This window comes from Anarrhichthys ocellatus, unplaced genomic scaffold, assembly GCF_004355925.1.
Source record: "Anarrhichthys ocellatus isolate YVR2014 unplaced genomic scaffold, GSC_Weel_1.0 scaffold23, whole genome shotgun sequence".
Lineage (NCBI taxonomy): Eukaryota > Metazoa > Chordata > Actinopteri > Perciformes > Anarhichadidae > Anarrhichthys > Anarrhichthys ocellatus.
The window spans coordinates 596566-611183 of NW_022280053.1; the positions used below are offsets into that span (position 1 = coordinate 596566).

Here is a 14618-nt window from a genome sequence, read left to right on the forward strand (position 1 = left end):
ATATATATATATATATATATATATATATATATATATATATATATACACACACACACACATATATACACAATCTGCATAAATAATGGGTTTTAAGCAAATTTAACATAGTCACTGATCAATTTGTAGAGGGAACCATAAATACCTTGTTGACCTAAATAAATCATCAAGTCAAACAAATGACTGTGGCTTTGATGAAAGAGGAAACCTGCCGTGTAAACACAGTGATTCACTGCTTTAATGATCACATCCAACAAACACTCGTCATAGGTGTGTTATGAGTGTGTGTGTGTGTGTGTGTGTGTGTTTCCTCTGTATGCACTGTGTGAATGTAAGTGTGTCACGCCAGCAAAGAAAGCATGCTGTGCAGTTGCGGCACTACTTTGCATGACACGTTATCTGGCTGTCCATCACACACACACACACACACACACACACACACACACACACACACACACACACACGCGCATGAAAATATAAATGCGTAGACAAGCATGCACACACACACAATCACACACACAATCACAATTAAGCCTCTGTTGCCTAGCTGTGAAGGATTTGACATTAGACTTCCTGCTGCAGATGCTGCTGCTAATGCTAACGCTGCACAAGCAACAGTGAAAGACAGCAACAAATATGACACAAAGATGAAGCTACAGACTGCAGGGGAGCTGCCTCCCAAGGAAGGATAATGGAGGAAAATACTCACTCTAGCGTCAGCCCTGGAATTCTCAGCCTCTCCCGCTGGGCTTTCATGGCTGAACTGTGCTCGTTTGCTCTATTGTGGTCATGATATGCATTCACGCTGCCTGCCTGCCACCCTCCCACCCCCTGCACTGACAAAGAGCCAAACCCAGCCACCACAGTGCGATGAGACGGATTGGTTTTCTCTCCCCCCACTAAAAAAGGGAGGGGGTAAAATCAGAAAAAAGGGGTATACGGTTCTTGTTTTGGTCTTTCTACTTCCCACCTTGAAGTTGTCAAATAAGATCCTCAGTAGCCTGCGGAGGGCATGGAGGCAGGACAATTCCCTCTCCTAAGCCACGCCCCCTGCTCCCTCACAAACGCATGCACATATCTGACCCCCTCCTCCACCAGCTGGTAACTTGCTACGTAGCAGAAATGAATGCAATAAATAAAATCTACATTTTGCCTTCCCCCTCTTAACACGCAGTCACCTTGACAGGATGCCAACACGGGGCACGTGCCGCACGATGCAATGCCGCCACTAGCACGGGGATGATGTCATCTTGGATAGAAAAAAACATAATGCACCACTACCTGTCACTCCACGTCAGTCAGCGTACAGCAAGACAGAATGCACTCAGGTCCTTCTCATACAGGGAATCATACAGATACAACAATAAAGAAGAGCTACAGCATGCACCCTGCAGTGGAATTTGTTTATAACATTTAACCTTTCAGGCAGCATGAAGTGAGTGTGCTTCACTCAGAGAGGCATGAGCGTGTATGCTGTGATTGTGAAGTCAAAGACTGAAACCCAGAGTCATGAAGCATGATGACGCAGCAGAGTGTCCTCGCCCCTGCAGGGATTCAAGAGACCCCAGAGGCTGCTGCTTATCATTAGTAAAACCTCCCATGAGGCATTTCATCCACATTTATTGTTGCAGAAGCTCGTTCAACATCGCCAGAAGTCAAAAACGAATCAATGACTCATGTCAATGAATCATGACTGTCCAAAGATGAAGTACTGCATGCTAAAAGAGGGGGGGCTTATTCGGATAATTCACACTACTTCAGTAGCTGCTGTGTGACGAGGCTTTTTGTTTAAACTGGAACGATGGGAGAAGTGTAGAAAGCAGGACGGACGGACAAACACTCAGCTACTGCACTCACTCACTCATCCAGTACACCAATGAATTCTTTATTACTCTGAGCATGTTTGAGGAGCAAAGAGTCACTGCAGACGACACCAAACACTGCATTAACCGTAGAACTAGTAGCGCAGGCAGGAGCTAGAGAATAACAAGATGTACAAAGCAGGCCAAGAGTCGACTACAAACTTCAAGTACACAATACTGTGGTATTACATTCTGCCACAACATGTGTCTTGGGATATGCAGTGGATTCAAAAAGAGACGTATAGTATAATAAACTAAGGACTAGTGAGACAACTTGTTCAGAGAATGTACCCTGATGTACGATCAGAGGTACACAGCGCCATAGCATGTAGCATCTTGAGGCTACATCCACATGAATACGTTTTCATTTTAAAACTGAGAACTTTTGCTACATTTATGCCTAGCGTTCATGTTTCCGGAGCCCTGAAACGAAGGCTTTTGAACATTCTCATTATGAAAGCACATACTGCAGGAGACGATGAGGCAACTATTGCAAAGAACTTTGTGAAAACAAAGATAAAGAACACTTGTTATAATTGGGGCTTGGAGAAATGTATTTTATGTTCATTGTGGAGCAGCCACTTCTTATCTTGAGCTTTTGTTTTGTTAATGCCTATCGAGTGTTTTCTTTTCTTTTGGGAAACTAAAAATATTCTTACTTATCCACAAGGCATCTAAATAAAAATGTGTTCAAAGATAATGATGCTCTCGTGTTGATGTTTAAACATTGCAACTAATAAAAACCTCGTTGTCAAATGTTCCTCCTGGTATTCACTATAAATTATATTCTGCCTCCATAATAATAATTAAATAAATAAAATAATGATTGAAACACAATCTTCAACTTGTATGAAGCCTTTTCTGGCCACGTGGGGGCAGTGCAACAAGAACCACAACAACAAAGTGTGGGCTGCAAAACCAAAACAATGAAGTGAGGAAATGCTGAGTCGGTGATAATTATCTTACAAGCGACACTTTCCCCACTGAGCGTCGTCATGTGGTCCATTGCTAATACACCAATATTGATTTGGGGCAGCTTTAAATTTGAATTGAAGTGAAAGAGTTGCTGTGGAGGCAAATCTGCCTTTGCAAAATCTGTGAACTGAGCTTATGATTGATTTCAATGCATGAAACATTATGAACATTGTTTTTTAAGAGAGAAATACCAAATATCTTGTTAGTCTTCTGCTAAACTCAAAATCAGAAGTTACTACAAGGACGAGATATTGTCCAACAAATAAATGCAATAAATAATATCATTTCTTAAAACCATTTTGCCACTGATATATTGATAATATATTAGCATAATGATGCAAGTATACCTTTTCAAAGAGGAATTAACTTTTAATTTCTAGGAATATTCAGAACTCGGAATTGGAGCGTGACAAAAATATATAAAAAAATATCCTAAATAAATAAAACTACACAAACGGAATGATATAATATATAATAAATAAAGATATAATAAAAACTCTAGTGCTCTGTTAAACATTTGCAATGTCCCCACAATGCCCAAGTCGATGTAGTAACTATTGTGACAGGCCGAGTTTGGGTTGATTGGCCGATCAATTCAGCAACAGCAAGATATATTCCATACTCAAAAAAAGGAGGTATTGTGTATATAAAAAATAACACTCATAAACCTAAAGGGTGAACGTCCAGCCTCTTTATCTGCAGCGATGAAGTTCACGACGTGTAGCCGACAACATCTGTTGAATTGAATATCACCGTAAAAAGGCCGCGTAACAGAATCTACGGTCAACAATTCCTCTTTGATATCCTGTTGCAGGGAGAGCAGCTCATGTGGTTGGACGGCACAACAGTCAAAACTGCAACCCGGCTGAGCTATGCTTGAGAAATAAGAATCTAACAAAAATGGTCAACAACTCCATACGAGTGCGCCTCGAGTTGCCAACTTATAATATTTGACCCAGCGAAAGACTCCCAGTTATTAAGGTCAGCCTATAAACAGGTTCCAGTCATCACACAACCAGAGTGACTCACGCTGAAAACAACTCCACAGATGACATCATGCTAAAAGATGCAACCCAACTCTTTCTCGTGGCAGCGGGAAAGATAATTAAACAATAAATCCTGAGACGTAACGAGCTCATGGAAAAGGCTGACCGTGGTCATGTTGACATCAGCCGGCATGCTAATGATGCAGAGCCGACATGGACGCAGAGTTAAGAGGAGTTAAGTTCTCTTTCCATGTTCCCTCCTCTCCTCCTGCACCTGTCACATTATCATGTCACTCCGTCGCCCCGTCTCACACGTCGACATCAAGTGCACGAGCGGCACAGCAGGTACAGAACAAAGCGGTAACACCAAATCTGACAAAACACGAATGCTCACTTCATTATCAACTTGACAAATTATTCCAAGAGATTTACATGAACAGCAGTCGGGATGAATTCGAAGCCGTTATCTCAACTTTTGTCGTATCGAAACACCATTTCTATGGTTACCAAGGTCACCAGAGGCTCCGGCGCTCTAAATATAAACGCGGTGCAGTTGGTGATCTCACTGCAGCACGTTGGTAATTGCTCACCTCTATTACACCGGGTAACCCCTCTGGTGAGGTGCCAGCGAGAGCAGCAAGGTGGTAAATCTTTCTCCTCCGCCACTAAATGTTTCAAACTAAAGCAAAATCGATAACCAGGAAGTATATTATGGCTTAACCTGGCTATAAACTATGTAGTTCATCATCTTTAATGTGCGGCGGCCCTGAGAGCTAAATGCACGGCAAATTAAAACGCATGCAAAGAGACAAATGAAAAAAACATCTTCACCATTCTTGAAACATAAACTTAATTTCTATCATCACACACATAAAAACCTGATCTCTGCAGTGAACCCATCCTGAGCACTGAGGAGCAGTGGGCTGCTGTAAAGCACTCAGGGGAGCAACTTAGGGTTTAGTGCCTCGCTCAAGGACACTTCCACATGCGGACGGGCGGAGCTGGAAAAGGGCGAGGACGTCCTGCTCTGGCCTCTGAGCCGCAGACGACCAATCACATGCTCAGCATTTAGAAAAAACATCCTCACCAACTTAACGACGCAGAAAAGAATTCACATTATTTGGAAAAAACTCTGCAAGAAGCTCATAATGTTAACATAAGTACAAATCTTTTCAGCAATGACGGAGAGCCGACTTCAATAAAAAAAAAAAATCCATAAACGGTAACAAGTGCTGCATGTCCCAGCCGTGTGCATCACTTTTTAGTGTCCCCTGGAAACACTACCACTTTCGTCCACAGGGACCACCAACATCAACACAAAGAGAAAGTTCCCTGTAGTAGCTTTATGGGCTGTTTCATTCATTGTACACATCCTCTCTTTCTCATGACTAAATAAACCATTATAAGAACAGATCATTATGAATTATGTATTTCACTCTGCTTTCCATATCGTGGAGGAATAAATGCAAATCCATCTACTTTTTGATTAGAAAGCAACTAATTCAAATGTAAAGCAGATCATATTTATCAAGCAATATTTAAAAAAAACATGGAAATTATTCTGTGCTCCAACACGGAGCCATTTTATAAGCAAACATCTTAAGATGACTCAGAAACTCAGAATGTGTTTCATTGGAAACAGCTGATAGACTTTTTCCATCAGATCCCTCCTGTTGTATCCAAACAGATCCCAGACAAACATGTGACTGCTGCAGAAACATCAAACACATGTCCCGTCCTCGCTACACTCTGGACAGAAATATCTCAAAGTAGAGGGTTTAGAGCTCCCCAGAGACCTGTAGTTACCGATTACCACCTTTCAGGGGTTGGGGGTTGTTATTTTTTGGCAGCTGCCTGCAGTATGTTTAATAAATATATCTCTTTTATTATCTCCTATTTTCTTTGGAAATACCCAAGAGGGACTAGCAGTGGGATGAACTTTCATGTTGAGATTAGAGATCAGATCACAGAGAGACGGTCAGTGAGGTTGAAGTTGTCTGGAGACGACGGGACACTTTGTAAATATTAAATCCATTTGTTCCAGATTCATCCAAGATGCGTTTCTTCTTGTTCACTTATTGTATTTATTCTTTATTTATGTACATTTTCAATTATCAATCTACAGAAGGAAAAAATACGACACAAATTATGAATCTAAAACCAAGTATGCATATTTAACAAATTCCATTAGAGAATATAAATAATATTTTGCTTACTGGGACGCTGATTTACATCATTTTACAGCCAATTAAATGTGATTAATTGACAGCCTCATGCATGATCATGAGTCAGAGTCTCTGAATCTAAACATCGTGCAAACGTCATCACTTCTGATTCAGCAAACAAACTGGATGAGTCACAATACGATCTGCATTAATGCTGCATATTTCATCATGAGTGCTGTTCACAGAGAAACAACCATGAGCAGATATTTGACTATTTTATGTCCTTTTTGATATATTGTATTTATACAATACTTTGACAAATCTTCATTCACGTTAGAATATAGCTGAGTTCTCTGAGAGATAAAAACAAGTTCCTTTATATATTTGAGGATTAATAGTTAAAAGAAGCAAAAAATAGTTCTGTACAACTTCCACGTAGAATATAGAGCTGGTATGTGTACCGAAATAATCTTTTTTATTTTGCTCAGTCTAGGGCGACAATAGTCCCACGTGGCCAAAGATGAATATGATAAGAAAATGGCACAACAAGGTTTTTGGTAACTATGAATCTTTTAGCGTTTTCAAAAATCCAGACTAACTATTGATAAAGGTGGGATTTTACATGTGATCTAAAAATGTCAAAGTTTTATGTTTGTACCAAATTTAAGACTTTAACCCAAACAGAACGAATAATGTTGGTTATTTTTCTTTATCACACTAAATGTAGTCTTTGGGCTTAAATAGGTTAAAAAGGTAGAACTTTGAACTTTTACACATAAACCTTTATGCAAATATTACTTGAGCTAATTTGAGTATCTGCACCAACAACATATCGTGACAACTGGATGTTGCGGTTGGACTGAAAGCAGATGTCTGTGTGTGTGACACACATCTGGGTACTTACAAACTGCCTCTTCTAGGAAGACTCAGCTCTTTCTGTAAAGGAGAAGAAAAGAGTTATGAGTACAAAAACCCAAAACAAAATCAAAATCAATCAATCAATGATACAAAGCTGGTGAATCTGCCAGATCTGATGAAACCCACATATATATTCTAGGGCTGGGCGATATGGAGACAAACAAATACCACGATATTTCTGATCAAATACCTGGATGTTGATATTGTGACAATATTGTAAACCATTGTTCTTTTCACAAAAATATTTGCACAATCATTATCTGATAAATAATCATCTTTAATGTGTATATGATTACTACGTGAGTAAAGGCGAATAAGAGAGCAACTAGAACATTCTGGTACGTGGATCACTGAACTGTAATGCAGCCTGTGAAACCAGGAAACACCACAGTATTGATATAATATCGATGTATTGCCCAGCCATACCCACATGTTTGTGTTTTTTTCCATTTATATAAATAACAGCCAGCAAGCTTGTTCCAGCTCCAGAAACACCACAAATCAATGAAGGACACTCGAACTACATTGAAATTCACAGACCAAAATAAATACAGAGAAGAATAAGGAGGAGATTGATGTTCTGTTAAAAAATAACCAACAGCTCACTATCCTGCTCCTGCTGCAGCTTTACAGCCTCACACAGAAGAAGATCCCAGAGCAGGTGTGACACCGTTACAGCTCATCCCACAGACCTGGACGACACGTTTAAAGAAAGACACTGGAAGGACAGATAACCTGAAACCTGACGTGTGCATGTTTATCTCCTTTTAGTTCATTGCATCAAAGACACAACTGTAAATGTTGCTGAAGTCAACTGCAGAAGGCAGAGTTACGCAGAGGTCCAGCACCAACAATGCCCTCATTGATTTCATGAGGGATTACGCGCTCTCACAAGGTTCTTACTAAAAAGGATAATACTGTGCTGTTCAGCTTGAAAGTAAAATGACAAAACCAATTAAGACACAGAAGAAGATATTTCTCTAAAAGCTGTCAGGAACGAGTGAGTAACACATACATTGGCTGCTGCGGCATCTGTTGATTTGTGCAGCGTGGAAACATCAGCCACAGAGACGGACCATCACTTCATCCCCCACAGAGTTAACACAAGTGTTTGTGTAATTACAGTGGTTTCTTGTGAAGAATTCAAGTTGTTTTATCGGCCTCACGACATTTCCCTCCAAAACCCTCCAGCTCTGATTATTTCTAATCTCTCCTCACTGGGTCTGTTCTCTTGCTGTAAAGAAGAGCACCGATAAACAAGCAGGCTTCGGATCAGTTTTATGTTGTGACTACAAATCCCACTGATTCGATCATCAGACATTTCATTGTCTAATAACAAGCCGATAAGGGCGAGGTCCTTTGTCTCCACCAGTGTGGGACATTGAGTAGATGTGTATTGGCTGCTCCAGTCAGCAGAAAACAGTGCTAAGCCCCACTCTCCCTTTGCTATCAATTAGGGCTTAATGTCTGGCCTCCCCTGCTGCCTGCTGAAGACCAAGGGCACAGCGCTGCCTTGGGAGACACGACCGCAGCTCACACAACACTAATTACCAGCAGGGAATGACTTACAGTTGTGGTATATCCACCAATCACAGCACACCGAACAACAGAGGGAAGTCTACAACAACGGCAGTCTGAGATTAAAAAAAATATGTTGATAGTAAACTGATTCATTGAACACATGTATTCAATGAATCAGATATTTACCTAGAGAGGAATACATGTCTTGTTTATTTACGCTTTTGATGCTCGACAGCTTTCTGACAGCTTTCTGAGTAAGCAAAGCTCGTGTAGAGAAAGCGGAACATTACCGACAGCGAGCACGTTCAAAAGTGCATCGTGTGACATGGTTTTAATGAAACGGAGTGGTGAGACGCATGCAAACACGAGCTCTCCCGCTGACTTAAGTTTGGGTTTGTCTTTTGAAACTGAAACTCTTGAGCTTAAAGATCTTCCCCAAAACATGAAAGGAACGATGATAACTCTCGTTAACAACATTAAAGCCCACTACTGGACCTGCCACTCTAATCCTCAAACTCATTAAATCCATTTACTATTTCTTTGACATTTTTAAAAATGTATTCACATTTTGTAATTGCCTCTTGTACCCTTTAATTGTTACTGGCAGGGTCCGCCACGTAATCCAGCATTACTTTTTGTATTTTTACCTCTTTGAGCATCTCTGTCACACCTCTATCGCCGTATTAATGTGAACTGAACATCTCCTCGTGCCGACTAGTTCCACAAGGAGGATTTAAAGGCCGTGGTGTTTTGGGTGATGCATTTTAAACAAGTTATTTAATTGGATTATTGTTGGTTCAGCATTTTCTCAAAGGATTCTAAGAATAAATAAATAAGACACTTTTCAATGAAATCCTTCGTCTAAAGGTTATAGTTTACTGATGATATCTAGCAAGCCTTGAGGCTCGAGTTCTTTGTAAAAATTACAAACAAACAAAACTTTTGATGACATCCAAGATTGAAATAATAGCCCCCATGTGTGTTTTTGAAAGTCAGCACAATGCTTAGCATAAAGACAAGTATTTCCATTACATTTTATGTTCCCTAAGAGGTTTAAAATCTGTCAAACAGGCGACACAAACGGAGTCATTGCGTGAAAAGCTTTCATCTTCAGAAGTTGTCCGTCAGGAGAACAAACCGGTGATGAAAGTAAACCTTGTATGTTTAATCATTGTTTATCCAGTAATCTTCTCAGCGCCGGAGAGATAACAATTGTGACACGATGAACCTGAGATGGTTTATTGTTCCACGGGATAAATGTCAATTACTGCTTTCTAGCAACAACATTTCATCCCCGCGGCGGCACATCAAAGCTGCAGCGCTGCTCTTGTAAAAAGGCCGATGTGTAATGGTTCATTCATTATTCCCTTTGATTTATTTTGGATTTTCCTACATCTCAAGATCAAAAGGGTACTTGGTTCTACGGAGGTTTGCTGCTGACTGGCAGGAAAACCTTTAAGACCTAGTGGGACAAATCAACACCTAGTGGGACAGTTACTCTGATCGCTGAGCAGATCTACTCACCGACATGTAATCAGAAGCTCGTCCAACACTTAGCAAATGGCTAACTTGAGCTACATGTTATTTTGACGGCGAGAGAGAAAGGAAGAAGTCCTACAACCCCTAAATTTATCAGCATTTTGGCACTTCCGGGTCCCTAATCTCAAATCAATGTTTTACTCAAATGCATCTTTGGTTAGATGTCTGAGATAATGTCTGTGGTGAACACAAGTTCAAGAGATTTTAAACATTTTGTTCTACGGCATAAAACATGTCAGTAAATACCCCTCTGGTGAATTTTGACTAAAGGTCGACTAAATATGATAAAAACGAACTAGAACATTTGACACAGGACTGAGTCGCAATGAAAATGAACACAAGATCCTAATTAGAGTCCTAAATTTAAAATGAAATCTGAGCTTCATCTAATCTAGATGCTGCTTCAAAGTCATAGATTTCAAGTGTGTCTGGAGATTAGGAGAGGTCACGTAGATCAATGAGGCTGCTTATCTGCTTCCAACACATGTGTAGTACAGGAGTCAGACAGAATGCATTATACAACTGATTGAAGATTATCTCAGAGTACATTTATTGACCTCACGTAGCAAACTGGACATTTACAAACAGCCAATGAATGCATTTGGACGGTACAGAATCTGACTTCTACTAACCATGACAACTACATCAGTAGATCCAAAATGACTGTCAGTCTGAAGTAATATTTCCCACCATTATGTCCGGCACTATGTGAAAGATATTGATTTCTGAGCCAGCAGGGGGAGATTCAACAGCAGAGCACACATTCAGTATTAGAAAGCTTTGCTGATTCAATCTGCCGGCATCCTCTCATTTATCCTCGGAGCAAGATGTTAGGTGTCATAAATGCTTAATCCACAGACTCATCCAGAGTTGTGAAAGGCGGAAACAATTCATTTTGAGGCTGGCAGGGAGCTTGATGTCCTGTTAACTCAATATGATCTCTCATTTTTAATGTCACGATAATGGACTCTTAAAGATGAAATAAATGGAAGATGATATTTACAACTGTAATCAGTCTTACTTCCTCTAATAACTACAGGGTTAGAAGACGTTTCTATTCTCCATCAGGAATGTCAGCTGACAGCTGGCCTTCATTCAAACAAGCGACACGTTCAAATATTTACAAACCTGTGAATTAATAAGCGAACAAGGATCTATGCATGGCAGGTCTGTTGCTGAGGAAACACAGCAGCGCCGTGTTGACTCTGAAGTTGTTTGTAAGAAGCATTCTAGAGAAATCTGCAATCAGCAACACCACAGGCCAAGCCTGTTCTGAACAGGCTTGCTTTCAAAAGCCAATGCATTAGTATTGACAAAGGAGTTACCAAAAATGTGTTGTTTAACACTGTTGGATTATGCAACATACAGTGCATCCAGAAAGTATTCACAGCGCTTCACTTTTTCCACATTTTGTTATGTTACAGCCTTATTCCAAAATGGATTAAATTCATTATTTTCCTCAACATTCTATACACATCAACCCATAATGACAAAGTGAAAACTGTTTTTTGCAAATTTTTGCAAATCTATTAAAAATAAAGAACGGAAACATAACATGTACATAAGTATTCACAGCCTTTGCCATGACACTCAAAATTTAGCTCAGGTGCATCCTGTTTCCACTGATCATCCTTGAGATGTTTCTACAACTTGATTGGAGTCCACTTGTGCTAAATTCAGTTGATTGGACATGATTTAGAAAGGCACACACCTGTCTATATAAGGTACCACAGTTGACAGTGCATATCAGAGCATAAACCAAGCCATGAAGTCCAAGGAATTATCTGTCGACCTCCGAGACAGAATTGTATCGAGGCACAGATCTGGCGAAGGGTACAGAAAAATTTCTGCAGCATTGAAAGTCCCAATGAGCACAGTGGCCTCCATCATCCGGAAATGGAAGAAGTTTGGAACCACCAGGACTCTTCCTAGAGTTGGCCGCCCAGCCAGACTGAGCGATCGGGGGAGAAGGGCCTTAGTCAGGGAGGTGACCAGGAACCCGATGGTCACTCTGACAGAGCTCCAGTGTTGTTCTATGAAGAGAGGAGAACCTTCCAGAAGGACAACCATCTCTGCAGCACTCCACAAATCAGGCCTGTTTGGTAGAGTGGCCAGACGGAAGCCACTCCTCAGTAAAAGCACATGACAGCCCGCCTGGAGTTTGCAAAAAGGCACCTGAAGGACTCTCAGACCATGAGAAACAAAATTCTCTGGTCTGATGAAACAAAGATTGAACTCTTTGGCCTGAATGCCAAGTGTCATGTCTGGAGGAAACCAGGCACTGCTCATCACCTGGCCAATACCATCCCTACAGTGAAGCATGGTGGTGGCAGCATCATGCTGTGGGGATGTTTTTCAGCGGGAGGAACTGGGAGACTAGTCAGGATTGAGGGAAAGATGAATGCAGCAATGTACAGAGACATCCTCGATGAAAACATGCTCCAGAGCGCTCTGGACCTCAGACTGGGGCGACGGTTCATCTTCCAACAGGACAACGACCCGAAGCACACAGCCAAGATGACAAAGGAGTGGCTTTAGGACAACTCTGTGAATGTCCTTGAGTGGCCCAGCCAGAGCCCTGACTTGAACCCGATTGAACATCTCTGGAGAGATCTGAAAATGGCTGTGCACCGACGCTCCCCATCCAACCTGATGGAACTTGAGAGGTTCTGCAAAGAAGAATGGGAGAAACTGCCCAGAAATAGGTGTGCCAAGCTTGTGGAATCATACCCAAGAAGACTTGAGGCTGTAATTGCTGCCAAAGGTGCTTCAACAAAGTATTGAGCAAAGGCTGTGAATACTTATGTACATGTTATGTTTTCGTTCTTTATTTTTAATAGATTTGCAAAAATTTGCAAAAAACAGTTTTCACTTTGTCATTATGGGTTGATGTGTATAGAAGGTTGAGGAAAATAATGAATTTAATCCATTTTGGAATAAGGCTGTAACATAACAAAATGTGGAAAAAGTGAAGCGCTGTGAATACTTTCTGGATGCACTGTATACATTTCATCTCTGTTTGATAAGTGTGACAGGTTGTTAATGAATCATACGGTTACACGTTAAAGCATATTGGCAACTGGCGTTTGCATCCAACTGATGTCTTCACTTCACTCGCTGGCGTCTGTTGATGTTCCACAGAACGCAAATGACAGAAGTGATGTTCAAACTCGGGCGACAGAAGGGACGAACAGCTGGAGACGACGAAAGACTAGAAAGACGTCTGTCCAGTTTGAACAGAAGGTACTGTGAGGACATCAGAAAGACGGGACGGGTACGACGGTGCAGTCACTGACAAGTTGTATAGCAAATAAATTTGTAACAAAAAAGATGAACCACTTTTAAAACCATTAACAGGACTAACGCAACCTGATACAGCCAAGTCTCCAGCTGGGTGTCTCATTATTTGTCCTGCATGAGAAATATTCTACTTTTAAGGACACATTTCACCAAGTTTCCATAATATTAATGCATCAGATTGGGATTCATCCATTACTAGGAAGACTCTCTCCTCCTAAACATGGTACATAGACAGACACAGAATATTTAACATGTCAGGATGATAGTAAACTGTGAAGCAGAAATAGAGCTTCTTAGTCTTTAAACAACTTGAATCTGCTGGAAGAGCAAACCAGACGTAGCTCCCAGGATCCTCACCAGAGGCTGCTATTGTACACACTTTAACACACTATTACCAACAGTTCTGTGCACCCCATCTTCTTATTGGTAACTCGTCAATGTGTTTGGCTACTGTAAGCATCTGGCATTGTGCTCGATCAACCTTCATTTCCCAGTGATGACGGACATTTTTATTTTGCGACCGTCCTTTCTCGAGGAGAACTTCTATTTCTTAATCTGACCCCGTTCTCTCGGCATCAATGAAGTGCTGCTGGAGCTGAAAGAAACTCACCGTTTTGCACAAGGACCCTTCAGCAGAGAGGCTGCTTAGCTTTGGCTAAAGAAAGGTCGTCCTATTCACTGGTCCCTCCCAGATGAGAGCCGTCCCCTTGTGCTTCAGTAGAGTTTCCTCATCACATTTGCACACAAAACAACATCTCAATGGCTCTCTCTTGGGAATATATATATTTCTCTTCCTTACAGTTACGTCAATATGAACAGAATTTATGAGCCAGCCTTGATAAAGTCATCAAAAACATGTAAGTAGACGGCCTTTGTGGTGCTGCACCATCATGTTCTGTCAGCCGGGCTGTACCTCACCAGCTGGCTCACACCATTTCACACAAACGGCTCTTTGGAGGCACACAATGGCACTGCACTCGTCTGGATTGCTACCTTTTTTTTTTACACTTGTATGGAGGCAGCAGTGTTGGATGTCAGTAACGCTCACAATGCAATGTGGTAGCTTCTGACAGGTTGCTCCTAATTAAGATGAAGGCCATGCTATAGGCATCATTCAAATCTATAGAAAACCAACAAATTTTTTTATAATGAGGAGACATGGCGGCTATAAGCCCTCAGAACCAGAACCTAGTGAGACGAGAGACGCAACCATAAAAAAAACGAACTAAAGGGAATTACCTTTTGTTCGACACAGGAGCGGTGATTGCAACACTTTTTTCAATACATTTCGTGACTCAGAAATATCGACGAAGTCGTACAACAAACACAAACATGGACGTTAAAGTAGCTACTTT

At 41.0% G+C, this 14618-nt stretch overlaps 1 protein-coding gene across 7 annotated transcripts in view; it reads right to left on the reverse strand.

Annotated features, from left to right (window-relative positions):
* mast4 (microtubule associated serine/threonine kinase family member 4) overlaps positions 1–14618 on the reverse strand; it is a 78166-nt gene that overhangs the window by 35142 nt on the left and 28406 nt on the right. For 5 of the 7 annotated variants that reach the window (XM_031860315.1, XM_031860314.1, XM_031860316.1 and 2 more), the window contains one exon: positions 6890–6921. In XM_031860315.1, the coding sequence (XP_031716175.1) occupies positions 6890–6921 (32 nt within the window). The other 2 variants (XM_031860323.1, XM_031860321.1) reach the window with 1 other exon arrangement.